Source organism: Anthonomus grandis, chromosome 6 (assembly GCF_022605725.1).
Source record: "Anthonomus grandis grandis chromosome 6, icAntGran1.3, whole genome shotgun sequence".
NCBI classification, from domain to species: Eukaryota; Metazoa; Arthropoda; class Insecta; order Coleoptera; family Curculionidae; genus Anthonomus; species Anthonomus grandis.
The window spans coordinates 30,811,539-30,824,410 of record NC_065551.1 but is presented as its reverse complement, the minus strand read 5'-3'; the positions used below and the strand labels follow the sequence as shown (position 1 = coordinate 30,824,410).

Here is a 12,872-nt window from a genome sequence, read left to right as displayed (position 1 = left end):
CGGTCCATTACTAATGTGATGTCTAACATTTTTACAGGTTCAGCACTCTAATACGAGTTTTACCAAAATCATAAATAGTACGGATAATTTGACGAGAAGGTTAACAAAAAAAAACAAATAAATTATTTTTTGAAAAAAATATATTATCGTTATTTTGATACCTACGTACGTATTTATAATTAACAAATGCAAATCCTTATGTTTCGATAATAATAATGTTATTAAGCTAATTTTCTAAGTGGTTATTAAACAATCTTTGGTTGATAAAATACTTACTTAGGATAATACAAATTACTAAAATTAAACTCTGGTATGACTTTCTCATAACTTGGATCGTTAGAAGAATTTTATTATTTAGATATATATAATATGATTTTATTATGATAAAGGTTATTCAAATCTCGTTCTTCTCGGTAAGAACTTAATGGCTCTTTGACCAAACTTCGTTTTAGATCCTTTTTTAAATTTTCCGGATTTTTTTATTCCCATATACCAGCCCAGGTGGGCGTACTGCCTTGATAGATAGTTATTGTATGAACCATGGAATGACTCTATAAAAACTGTTGCGGGCGAATTAGGATCTCTCTACAAAAAAAAATTAAGTTAAAAAAATCTATTTATTATAATATCATTTGAACCCAAATTGTAAATAACAACGTAGACCATATGTAAAAATTCTAATGCTAAATATAAATAGCTATTTGAAAAAGCCTCGCCTTGAAGAAAAATGTATGGATAATTAAGCAGGCGCCTATACATAGCAAAGTAGTAAATATTTATTAAGGTTGTCTGCATTTTATAAAGATTTTTGACTGGGAATGAGAGTAAAAGGGAATCAATTTTATACAAAAAAATTGTCCTCGTCGTATTTTAAATTATTTAATAGAAACGTACTAATTCCTTGACATATGTTAAATCAGCTATTTCCCTTATAAATGTTTCATAAGTTCAGCCAATTAATAAAAAAATAAAAACATAGGTACAAAAATGTCAAAATAGAAGTTTCAAAGAAGTGAGCCAATATTTATGGTTTTTTTATCAGTAAACTTGCTTAGGTCTACTCCACTGATAACTAATTCGATCTAAATATTGTAATTAAAACGGATAATATGCAATGTTGCCAAGAAGCAAATAGATTGTCGTCGTGCTGTCTCTAATAGTTTGTCTTGAGATGTCTTTGAGAATTTTAAGATAAATAAGTCTATTTCATATTTAAATGTATAGTACTTACTTCCCCATATAGCCTCCCCTTTTTATGCATTGCCACATATAAATTAGTTGTAAGCCCTCTAAATTTAACATGCTCAGGAGGCAAACCGCCTGATTCCCGCTCCAGATATGCTAAAAATTAAAAATTATTCTTATGCTTTACAAAAATAGTTTAAAAAGATTATTCTTTAGCGATTTCACACAATTTATCTAGAAATGCAAAGTCCAAGGTACAATATAAAATATATTATTAAAAAAAATACTCACTATAGGGATCATTTTCGTCTCGACTACCCCGAACTTTCCCATCAGGATAAACAGCTAAAAACCAACCACTTCTGCAATACAACTGCATTTTCGAACCCATATACGGGTTTCCCAATGGAAAATTGCGAGGATCGACGTAGGCGTTTCTAAATGATGGTTGTGAGGTCGACGGTGGAGGCCACACAACCCTTCTTACCATTGGAAATGTCGACATTGGAGGTGCGGAGGGGGTTATTTTTTGTACATTATCACACCTAGACTCAGGTTTGTTTCAAATATTCATAGCTGCTTTATAAATATCAGATAAACTTACCAAGAAACATTTCGTTTTTCTCTATTGTGAAGACTGTCTCGAGTAGCATTAACTTTTGAGAAATCCTGTTCATCTGCAGAATCACCATCACTGTCAGAACTAGAATCACTATCCTGTTGATTAGGCGATGAGGAATATTTCCCAAAAGCACTCATGATTTGTTTATTTATATCAAAAGCAAAACACGACTGCTTCCCGATTCTCAATAAAATATACGCTTTTCAACTAAATTACCATACAAAACATGTAGAATATTATCCAATAGAGCTCGTTGAATGTGTAATGTTTAAACTATCGCGCTTAATTTGAAAATTCCGTCGTCTAAAAATATCATATAAAAGCGCGCAGACTTAAAATAAATCATATTGATAGGTTTATTTTATAGGTCACATTATTGCCCAACTAGTTCCTTAATTTCCCGGTTTACTATGAAAACACGTTGATACACTGACTTACCTGTGGAATATTTACTGATGTAGTCATGTTTGTCTTAATAATATTTAAATTAGGTTAAAGTGATTTTAAGTGAGTCAATTGATCCTAAAAATGTGGAAAAGTGCGAAGACGACGCCGACGCGACGCTCGAAGCTTAAATATTGATTTGCGTCAAAATTTTAGGAGCCCGTTGGAAAAAATGGAAAATTTGTTTTCTTTGCAATGTATGTATAATTTATGGAATATTAATAATGTATTTAACACTATTTTGAGTATACGCCTAGATGAACATGTATAACTAATTTCATTTATTCCATTATCTCTTTAATAAAATTTGTATTGTAATTAGTTTTATTTTTTATTTAGTTCATCGCACCTTTGAAGAAATAACGACAAAAGAGCCACATGCAGAATAAAGGAGATGTCGCTCATTCAATCATTTAAAAAAATTAAACTCGCAAATAAGTCAAAGCCTACAAGCTTAGTTTTAGTGACTTCTATGATATAAAAGTGCTTTAATTCTGAAGGAAGTCTTAATATAGCGAAAAATTAAAATGGTGACTAAATAATACAAATGGTAGAATTTCAAATAACTCAAACTCAAACTCAAAAATGCTTTATTGTCAATATAAACGTAGAAGTTGTAGACAAAGCCAATAGACTGTACATTAAAGGAATACAAACGAGAAACTAATTTAAAATAAAATAAAATTATATAAAACTTTGAAAAATACTTAAATGCTAATCATTAAAAAATTCACCTAAACTATAGTACGCTTTACTAGCAAGAAATATTTTCGTCCTTGTACGTAGGCTTTTTTCAGTCTTAAGTTGTCTTTTTTCTAGTAGAAGTTTATTAAACAGCTTTATACCTTCATATATGATAGAGCTACGGACAGCCTCAACAAATAATTTTGTCGCGTATTATAGTGGCTTCCTAAGTGGAGTTCCTGTTTATATTTTCTAAAAACTAAGCAAACTGTTTCCAAAATAAAAATACTACACAGGGTTAAAATATTATGACTTACAAAAAGCGGGCGACATGAGTCACGAGGCTTGGCCCCACATAGATATCTAATGGCCCTTTTCTGGAGTACAAACACTGAACTAAAAAGTGAATTTGAACATGAACCCCAAAACCAAATTCCATATCGAAGGTGCGACTCGATAATCGCGAAGTATGCAAATCTGGCGATGGAGAAATTAAGACTGGTGGCAATAACCCTTAGGGCGTAGCAGCCGGATGAGACTTTTCTACATACATTCACAATATGGTCTTCAAATTTAAGGAACTTGTCTATGGAAAGACCCAAAAACTTACTGAACGGTGGCATGGTGATGGCTTCGTTATTTAAACATATATCATTTGTATTACATTTAAAATTAAGGATATTTGTTTTGGAAACATTAAATGTCAAAAAAATTGCATCACACCATTCTTTTATTTTTAACAAATCTGCACGTATATTGGCTTTCATTTGAGAAATATCAGAGTCGTGCCAGAGGACGGTGGTATCATCGGCAAACAATGTAAATTTGCCAGTTACCTGCAGTTGTGGCAGATCGTTCACATAAATGAGAAAAAGTAAAGGACCAAGTACTGATCCTTGCGGAACACCCACATTTATATTAAGTTCCTTAGAGATACCACTATTAAATCTGACAGCCTGGATACGATTTGATAAGTAGGAACGAAACCACTCAAGGGCAGTTCCTCTGAAACCATAGAGCTCCAGTTTCATCAGCAGCACTCTGTGACTCACGCAGTCAAATGCCTTGGACAAGTCACAGAATACCGCTGCTGCAACTTCACCAACATTCAGTCGGTTGTACAGGTGCTCTAGAAAGCTAAAGATAGCATCATTTGTGCTCACAGACTCACGAAATCCAAACTGCTGAAGACTCAATAGGCCAAACCTATTTAAAAATGAAACCATCCTCACCTTAACGAGCCGTTCCACTATCTTGGCTAAAGTAGGCAATAACGCTATAGGTCTAAAGATAGGTTTCGATAAGTATCGCTTAAATTACACAAAATTAGTTACAATGGTGAATGGATCTCACCAAAACTCAAAACGACCCGTTAAAAAAAACGATTTTTATTAATAAAGTTACGTAAACTTATAAACACTAACATTGTTCCAAAATATTACAAACTTGTTTCCGAATTATTTGTTTATAGTTTTAATAATTTGCTGTAATTTTGTTTTTTATAAAGTTTAGTTGCCTTAATAATTTAGTTTTTAAATAAAAAAAAGAGAAACAATAACATATTTGAGTTTTACTAATATTATTTATAAGAATTTATAGATAAGAATAAAATAATAAAGATAAGAATTTATAGAAAGGTTGTTTTACACAAAAATAGAAAAAGTAGCATATAAGTTTATTAACTAATATATCAACCTAAGATATGTATAACAAAAAGCTTCAGTTACGTTTTTTGAATAATTCATAAATTTGCACTTGCGTCAGTACGTCTCCAAAGGTGCGATATAGAGAATGTAAATTTGAAATCTTTCAATGACGCACCAAAATTTGATTGATTTTGAAATTCTAAAAAATTAAGAACAGAAGATTTGGCTGGTCATTCTCAGTTAAATCTATTTGTTTAATCGACTGATCTGGAAAATGCAATTAAGAAATTGCCTGACAAAAAGAATGTATTAACAGTTTCTCCATATTGTTAAAAGAGAAACCTTGTGTTTTATTGAAGATAGTATAAAACTATAACAAATTAAGACGTTTAATTGTGCCGTTTCATTAAATACTCCTCAGTAAACACTTTTTTATTTGTCACTATTTTTGTTTGGGAATCAGTTGAATTGTGCAGATTACAGATAAAAAAATATTAATGAATAAAATTACTAATAATAAATGTCAAATGACACTGAGTTTAAACATAGACTATTTTTTGCTAAGATATTTTAATGAACCTTTCGGATTATTAATAAAATTACACACCTTGACTATGGAAGAAGCCCAGAATTACGCATGGAATTTTTCTTTGGGATAAAATCATCAACAGTGCTATTTTCTCTGAAATATCGAAATAATGAAATAATCACATTATAGTGATTGTCTTATTACTAAATCATCTCGATCTAAGGTATCCCGGGCAACCTCTGGTCTCAGAAATTTCAAAAGTTTTATGACTATAGTCTTTATATAATAAAGGATAATCTGTTTGGGACTTTTGAAGATTATATTTATTTATTGCATAAGTACACTATAGAAATAAAATCCCAAATGGTACATTCATAACTTACAAAGTACACATGAGCAAATCAAAAGGTCAATAATCAACAAATTTTAATTTTCTCTTAAAAGCTAATTAAGCTAGAACCAAAAGAAATGGATTCTAGTAAAGTTAGAGTTGTAATTTTTCATAAGTCGATCAAGAAAGCTTTGCTGACCATAATTGTTTCTGTGATAATTCTCATTAAAGAGGCGCCGTGAACGTATTGATCTAGAACATACATTGAATATAATCTAGTTAAAGAGGTAAAGAGCCCTTCGTTGCTTTAAAGACTCTAAGCCAACAAACTACAGACGGATATATCTGGGTACAATTCTAAACTAAACTTAAATCTTAAAAACTTAATAATAGATCTAAACTTAAATAATAGATATTTTATAAGCTTATTTGTTGCGCATTTTCTAAAAGATCAATACCTTGCAATTGTAAAAAGGAGACAATATAATAGAATTATAGTCAAAGATTCTACGGATTGAACTATTGTAAAGACATTTTATTGCTTTGGTATCACTAATATGCGAACAAGTCCTTTGGAAAAAACCGAAGAATCTATCTCTCATGGCTATATTGTCTCAGTGAAATTTAAAAAGTCATACATTTACATCTTTCTACGTTAAGTTTTAATAATTATCATCACACCAAGAGGCTAACCTGGAAATTTTATTTTGTACAATTAAAAAGTCAGTAACAGAATTTATAACATAATATAGCTTTAATTCTTCTGCATACAACAAAAATTTACCTTTTTTGAAGACATAGACAGTATCATTAATAAAGAGTAACAGTTGTGGCCTATTTTATAGTCCACAAATGGGAACCTTGAGAAAGACCAGGCTTAACATTTATTCCTTTAGACATAGCACAAACAGTATATTGGATACGGTTTTTCAAATAGGAGACAATCCATGAAAGGATTTTCACTTGAGCTTTTGTATCAAGAGCTTATGAGGCACTCTGTCAAATGCCTTAGCCAGGTCAGTATACCATACCACATTCACCTGTGTGCTACTTGACGCGCATTTTGAATTAAACAGTTCTGGAATACGGCTAAGCTGGATGTGGTAGATCTTCCTTTGAAGAAGCCATGCTGTTGTTTCGCAATATAACTGCTAAAGGTTTTAAAAAGTGTGAATATTTTACAAAGAGGTTCAGCTAGTGCTTATGAAATTTTTTAAAAGAAAACAGCAAAAACTCTATCTATTCCTGGGCAGTTCAGCTGATCCAATTTTTCAGTGATTTCTAGCACTATGAAAACATGAAAAGATAAACCTGTATGGAATGGTTCACAAATTGGTGCAGGATGTACATTGCAGAAGAACTGCATTGCAAATTACGCAATAGGAATAAATCTTGCCTGACAGAACATATTTGCAATAGGTTATATTGTGTTGTGTGCTTATTCTCATGATCTAGTAATGGTGGGTCTGTTTTTTGAAAATCTAAATGATTTGTACATATTAACAAGATTATATGTATAACAGAAAGTAACGTAAAGAATTTTTACGCTAAATACCCATCATACGTATTTGGTTGTCCAATTTGGCATTTTGACTTGCGAGCTGCTAGATGATGAAACGTTAGTACATCCAGGACCTATCCTATTAAAAATCTGTAAATAGTCCGAAATTGTTAATGTACTTTTATTTTTACTTAGAAAAAAATCATAGAAACAATTCCAAAAAAAACTTCAACTTCTAGCCTTAGTTCTGTGTAGGTTAGAACTACTAGACCGGTGTATTAGAACTACTATATATGACACTGACAATCAGCTGTTAAAAAATAAGGTTAGGAATAGAAATATTACAAAAAATGGCAGCAGCTGAAAAACTGACAGGTATTTTATTTATTTTCATTATTTACTGTTAGTTATTTAATCTTCAGTATTGTTATTCAAATTATTTTCAAATTTCTAGGTTTTGCAGATAAAATGTTTGGTCCTCTAACGTTCGAGGATAGAAAATATGAAGACATTCATATCACAGATACAGAAACCAAGTGTCTCCTATGTGAGGATAGTTTCAACTTGAAACTTCGTCTGGATATATTCTTAAGCCATTTATTTGATGTACATCATTGTGTAATTGAAGACGTACAAAACATTAAAAATTTGCCGCAGTAAGTACATTTATTGTTCCATGATAGGTAAAAACTCAGCACTAAACATTTACTGCTATGGTAAAACATAGTGTATAATCTTTAAAGTTAATCATAATATACTTGATTCCCTTGTTTACCACTGACATAATAGAATTCTATTATGTCAGTATTTTTTACATTTCCATTTAAAAATATGGACCAGAAATGAAGGTAAACTAGGTACTTCGTCTACCCTACTTGCAGGAAATGTGACTAGAAAACAATAAGGTTTTTCATAAAAAATTGTGCAATGGAGAAAGCAGATTTTTTTATGAATTGCATGCAGAGAATTTTTGAAATTATTTTTGAAAACCAACAACAGTTTGTCCCTGGCCGATCTACAGTCGGTTATAGTTTTCATTGTATATCAGACCTCTGCATTAACCACCTTGGAGGAAGGTCATCAAATTGATACAATTTATATTGACTTCTCCAGAGCATTTGATAGAGATGACCACAGACTGCTGACTGCCAAATTAAAATACATCTAAAAGTTCAAAAATGTAGCAAAGTTTCAGTATCAACTATGACTACAAAGTCTCCTTACAGCATATAATCAACCAGTACTATGCAAGTTACAGAAATGAAATGGATAAAATCAATAATTTCCATACATTGTTAATTACTATATGGAACTGTATAAGTTCCAATAATAATAAAAAGATTTTACATCTCTGCAAATTATCAAAAAGTACATTATGTAATATAAAATTTTAATAACAATATTAATAATGTATATTTATTTAGCATAAAAGCTCCAAAGAAAACAATGTAATGTAATGAACACAGAAAAATACAAACAAGAAAATAATAATGATAAAGCAATTAGAATAAAATCCTAATGCCCTGAAATAATTGAAACAATATCTTTCAATATTTCCTTTAGAAATTTTAGGCTAAATATACTGTTCTTTTTACCATTTCATAGAATAAATTATGCAATCCACTTCCCTGTCGAAAGAACACTTACAATAATTATTAATTTAAATAAGATTGAAATCTTGGACATATCTTTATCCAATTTTAACAGACAGATTAAAGACACAATTTAATTACCGGATTGGTTTATTACTGTTATAATTTGTTTTTGTTAAGTTGTAGTGTTATATCAAATATATAAATATTTAGGATACAATACATAATTTTTTAATTAATCTTTTAAATGCATTAAAATTTTTACATTTTTTATTATTTTTTTATCAGGCAATTAAACTCTAACAAACCTTTATTCAGAATAGTGTTTAGCATCTGTGTAGTATTGCATAGATTTACTAGGATGAAATCAGTATGATTTCTAGTATAATAGTTATGAATGTTTATAAGGCAATTAACCCTATCACAAATTTAGGTAGATATAATTTTATTTTTGATCTCAAATAAAAATATAAAAACATTCAGCATTATTTGTTGCTTTACAGACAATATTTGTGAAAAATTTAACATGGTTATACAGCTCTGTTTTGTACTATCTGAAACTCCGCTATTCTATATTTGGGTATTCTAAGCAATAAACTTGAACATATTGTATTTAAAAACTTAAAATTGAAATTAATATAATATATTAAAATTTAATTCATCAGAGTGTATAGAGTGAGCTTATAAAATTTAACTACACCCAAGATCACTTCGACATTTTGTCAAGTATATCAACAAATACATGACAAGACATCTGAGAACTGTTATGTAAACTGCAGCACTCTCTATAGTCTAATTTAGCAATCATTGGTGTAACTGCAATTAAATAAACACTATGTTATTGAAAAGTGAAAATCTTCAAAATATGCAGCACTGAGCAAAACTGAGGATTTATATCAAGATGTAAAGAGAGTTCTCCAACATGCGACCACTAGGTCAATCCTAAGTGACACTAGTTTTAAGATAAAAGTCTGTTTAAAAAAACATTCACATAGAACTCACATTTAATGCTATAGCTATGATTGCTTAAATATTGGAAAATGTAGTTGTTGGCTTACATACTTCCTCTGACCAAAAAAATAATTGTAAATTAGTTTAGTTCATTGATAAATTCCAAATAGGGACTAGGTGGAATAATATGAAATTGCAGATTTTTTCCATTTTTTATGTTATACAACCCAGGTGGTTGGCAAAACAATAATATTTCGCGTCATTACTATTTTGTACTTCATATTTTTACCTTCTCTAATTTATTTAAATTTTGTATGAATATTTTAAATAAAATTACCAACCACATATTATTCAGAATGTCTAGAAGTAAAGGAATTCTTTTTAAATTAAAATGCTTTACTATAACGTGATAATTTTCTAGATTTATATAATGAATTTCAACAAAAAGGTAGGTTTTAAACAACAGTTTAATATTAATTTGATGCAGAAACAAGTACAAATATATTTGTGATTATAAACATTAAAAGAATAAAGAAATTATATGCAGCATCTCAATTTCTCCACTCTAGGCAAACTTTAACTTAAGCTAATATTAAAAGCCAATATTATTTATGACAGGAAGTTTGCCAAGTATTAACTCATTGTACCTTTACTTAATGCAGGTTATTGGGTAATTCTAAATTCCTCCACCTTAAAAAATAATTCATTAAATTCAATATATAGTCTAAATGTAAATTGCACCTAGATTGTTTGTCAAAGTGCTTGATGCTGCTCCAAGGCATATTTTTACTTTATCTTCAGAATACTATTAAATTTATAATAGAAGCACAAGTTTCAGTACTTTATATGGTTACATTAAATGAATCCAGTTTTAATGTTTTGTTATTAAAAATCAAATGTTGTGACAAATTATTGGTTTTCAGGTACATCCTATATTGGCGAGACCGTTTTAAAACAGCACCCATAGAGGAAATAATACCTTCAGTTAAAGTGGAGGTAACTGGAGGTCAGTACTTTTTATTAAGCTCCCTACTTAAAGAAGATCAAGCACTAAGGCACAAATTAACACTGGATTATGTAATGAAAGTTCATGAATTTGAAAGGACTGATGAACATTTTATTCGTCAATGCTTGTTATGTAAACTCAACTATGAAGGTATATTATATAATATTGATAAGCAATAATGTCTTATATGGTATTCTTTAAACTTGTAGGTTCAAGGCAAGGATATTTAGAGCACCTATCGGAACAACATAACCTGCAGCTGGGCAACCCACAGAATTTGGTGTTTATTGAGGATCTTGTTCACCATATTAATGCTAAACTAGAAGCATTAACATGTATATTTTGCGAAGGTGTTTTTCCTGACAGGAATGTACTAAAAGAGCATATGAGGAAGAAGTTACACAAGAGGATTAACCCTAGCAATTCAGAGTATGATAAGTATTATATTGTTAATTACCTTGAAGTAGGAAAAAGTTGGAGAGCCATAGAAATGGAAGATGACAGGTACAATGTTACTATGTATTATTTAATTTTTCTTGACAAAATTATTTTATTTTAGGTATGCCCTTCCAAGAGGAGTAGAAGAGAACTCCGATCAAGAATATTCAGATTGGAATGAAAAAGCGGATAGCATAACATGCCTCTTTTGTCCTCATACTGATACAGACATCAACATATTGTGCCAACACATGGTCGCAATTCACACATTTGATTTTGTACAGTCCACTGAGTCTTTAGACTATTATCAAAAAGTGAAACTAGTTAATTACTTGAGAAAAATGGTTCATATGAAGAAATGTCCCTATTGTGGAGTGTATTTTGAAAATGAGGTGGAGCTACATTGTCATTTAAAAGATAAAGACCATTGTAAGGTGCCTGAAATTACATGTTTTGATCAACCCGAGTAAGTGATCATAATATATTTTGAATTTAAAATATTTGAATTTGAATTTAATTAGTTTTATAGTAGGAAATTTATTTTAGGTTCTATTTTCCAACATATGAAAACGACGCTTTTTTGTATTTGATTGATGATGTTGAAGATTGAGTCTGGTCTTGAGTTTAATTTGAGGTTACTGAGATTTTATTTTACACTTAAAATGGACTCTTCTGACGTGCTGTGAAATATTAAAAAACTTAATGGTTCTTATTTAGTAAAATGTAAAAATGTTCTTTTATTATAAAATTAGAACAAAATAACTACATGTTTTAAGGATTCTGAATATTTAATAAGAATGTACTTAGAAAATGTACCATGTGGAGTCTCCGAATAAAGATCGTTTTAAGTTTGTTAAGTGTGCTGAAATGAAACAATGAGGTAATATATTTGTGATTTTTAAGTTAATTTTAGTATTTCTATATCCTGAATTATATCCTCGAACTGATACTTCAAACATAAATTTTGTTGTACAGATCTAAACTCTTCATACTAGCATTCCAAAGGAAATAAGGATAATTTCAATTTTTTTGCTCAGGTTGTGTTACTGACGTTTGTAATTGAGGCATCAAAAGAATCAGTTTTTATTTCATTAAAACTGGGAAGATCTGCTGTTGTTAGTTTGTTTTAATTTCAGTTACTGTTAGTTTAAGTGAATCTAAAATTATTTTGACCTTATTCGTTCGCAATTTAATCTGGTTTCTTCCCATCTATTTTCCGTAAATATTACGAGGGTATCGTCAGCATATGCCAAAATCTGACCACCTATGTCAAGATTGCGAATTTTTTTAACATAAATAACAAAGAATCTAATACAGTATCTTGTGGGACACATGTTTAGATTTCTTTTGATTCAGTTAGTGTACTGCCAATCTTAACATATTGAGTTCTCCCGGGCAAGTAACGCTCCGATACAATTTCTCTACCGCATACTCCTGTAAGAATTTATAATTATGGATAATATGTATAGATGAGGGTAATTCAAAGTAACTATTCCCTACTGTCAATAAACCTAGCCTAGTGCAAACAACTTTGATAACTATTTAATCTCCACCAATATATGTGCTTTACTTTAACGAAGATAACCTATTAAGTACCCTTTTCGAGTTAATTCTAATATTTGCTTTCTTGATATGGATAGTGATTTTCGTTTATCAAATAAATAAGAAGTGTTTTGAATATTAGTATTATTGCAAAGAATATAAACAGTTTTGAAAAGATATAAAATTATCAACTGCATACCCACCTACAACCTTATCTTAAAATTTCAATTAATATAATGTGGCTCATGGTCACTTTAACGTTATTTTGATTGTATCAATCATGAATTTTTACTATTCAATCATTTTGATAATTTATTTATAAACCAATTGTTATATATTTTTTTCGCATCGATGATCAAGTGCCTTTATCATTCAAAAGATACATTTTATGTAAAAGTTCA

General features: G+C 30.0%; 3 protein-coding genes across 3 annotated transcripts in view; 1 reads left to right on the top strand and 2 right to left on the bottom strand.

Moving 5' to 3' along the window:
- The window catches only part of LOC126737030 (cytoplasmic dynein 1 light intermediate chain 2), a 41,460-nt gene that overhangs the window by 3,764 nt on the left and 24,824 nt on the right, over nt 1-12,872 (bottom strand). The gene's annotated exons all lie outside the window — the stretch shown is intronic.
- LOC126737033 (fibroblast growth factor 1-like) lies at nt 123-2,220 on the bottom strand. The gene is made up of 4 exons (XM_050441720.1): nt 1,790-2,220; nt 1,477-1,730; nt 1,232-1,341; nt 123-585 (listed from the first exon to the last, which is right to left on the bottom strand). The coding sequence occupies exons 1-4, from the start codon at nt 1,942-1,944 to the stop codon at nt 391-393; spliced, it is 714 nt and encodes a 237-aa protein (XP_050297677.1). The 5' UTR covers nt 1,945-2,220; the 3' UTR covers nt 123-390.
- Nucleotides 7,249-11,836, top strand: LOC126737032 (zinc finger protein 277). The gene is made up of 6 exons (XM_050441719.1): nt 7,249-7,317; nt 7,397-7,598; nt 10,409-10,641; nt 10,701-10,995; nt 11,051-11,395; nt 11,476-11,836. Exons 1-6 carry the CDS (start codon nt 7,293-7,295, stop codon nt 11,537-11,539), a joined length of 1,164 nt encoding a protein of 387 aa, XP_050297676.1. The 5' UTR covers nt 7,249-7,292; the 3' UTR covers nt 11,540-11,836.

What these genes read in the sequence shown, in the direction of transcription:
- LOC126737032 (XM_050441719.1), top strand. Translation starts at nt 7,293, where the DNA reads ATGGCAGCAGCTGAAAAACTGACAG. An exon ending in AACATTAAAAATTTGCCGCA is followed by an intron (nt 7,599 to 10,408) that starts GTAAGTACATTT and finishes ATTGGTTTTCAG; the next exon opens with GTACATCCTATATTGGCGAG. An exon ending in ACATGTTTTGATCAACCCGA is followed by an intron (nt 11,396 to 11,475) that starts GTAAGTGATCAT and finishes AATTTATTTTAG; the next exon opens with GTTCTATTTTCCAACATATG.
- LOC126737033 (XM_050441720.1), bottom strand. Translation starts at nt 1,944, where the DNA reads ATGAGTGCTTTTGGGAAATATTCCTCATCGCCTAATCAACAGGATAGT. An exon ending in AGACGAAAATGATCCCTATA is followed by an intron (nt 1,342 to 1,476) that starts GTGAGTATTTTT and finishes TTTAATTTTTAG; the next exon opens with CATATCTGGAGCGGGAATCA. An exon ending in AGGGGAGGCTATATGGGGAA is followed by an intron (nt 586 to 1,231) that starts GTAAGTACTATA and finishes TTTTTTTTGTAG; the next exon opens with AGAGATCCTAATTCGCCCGC.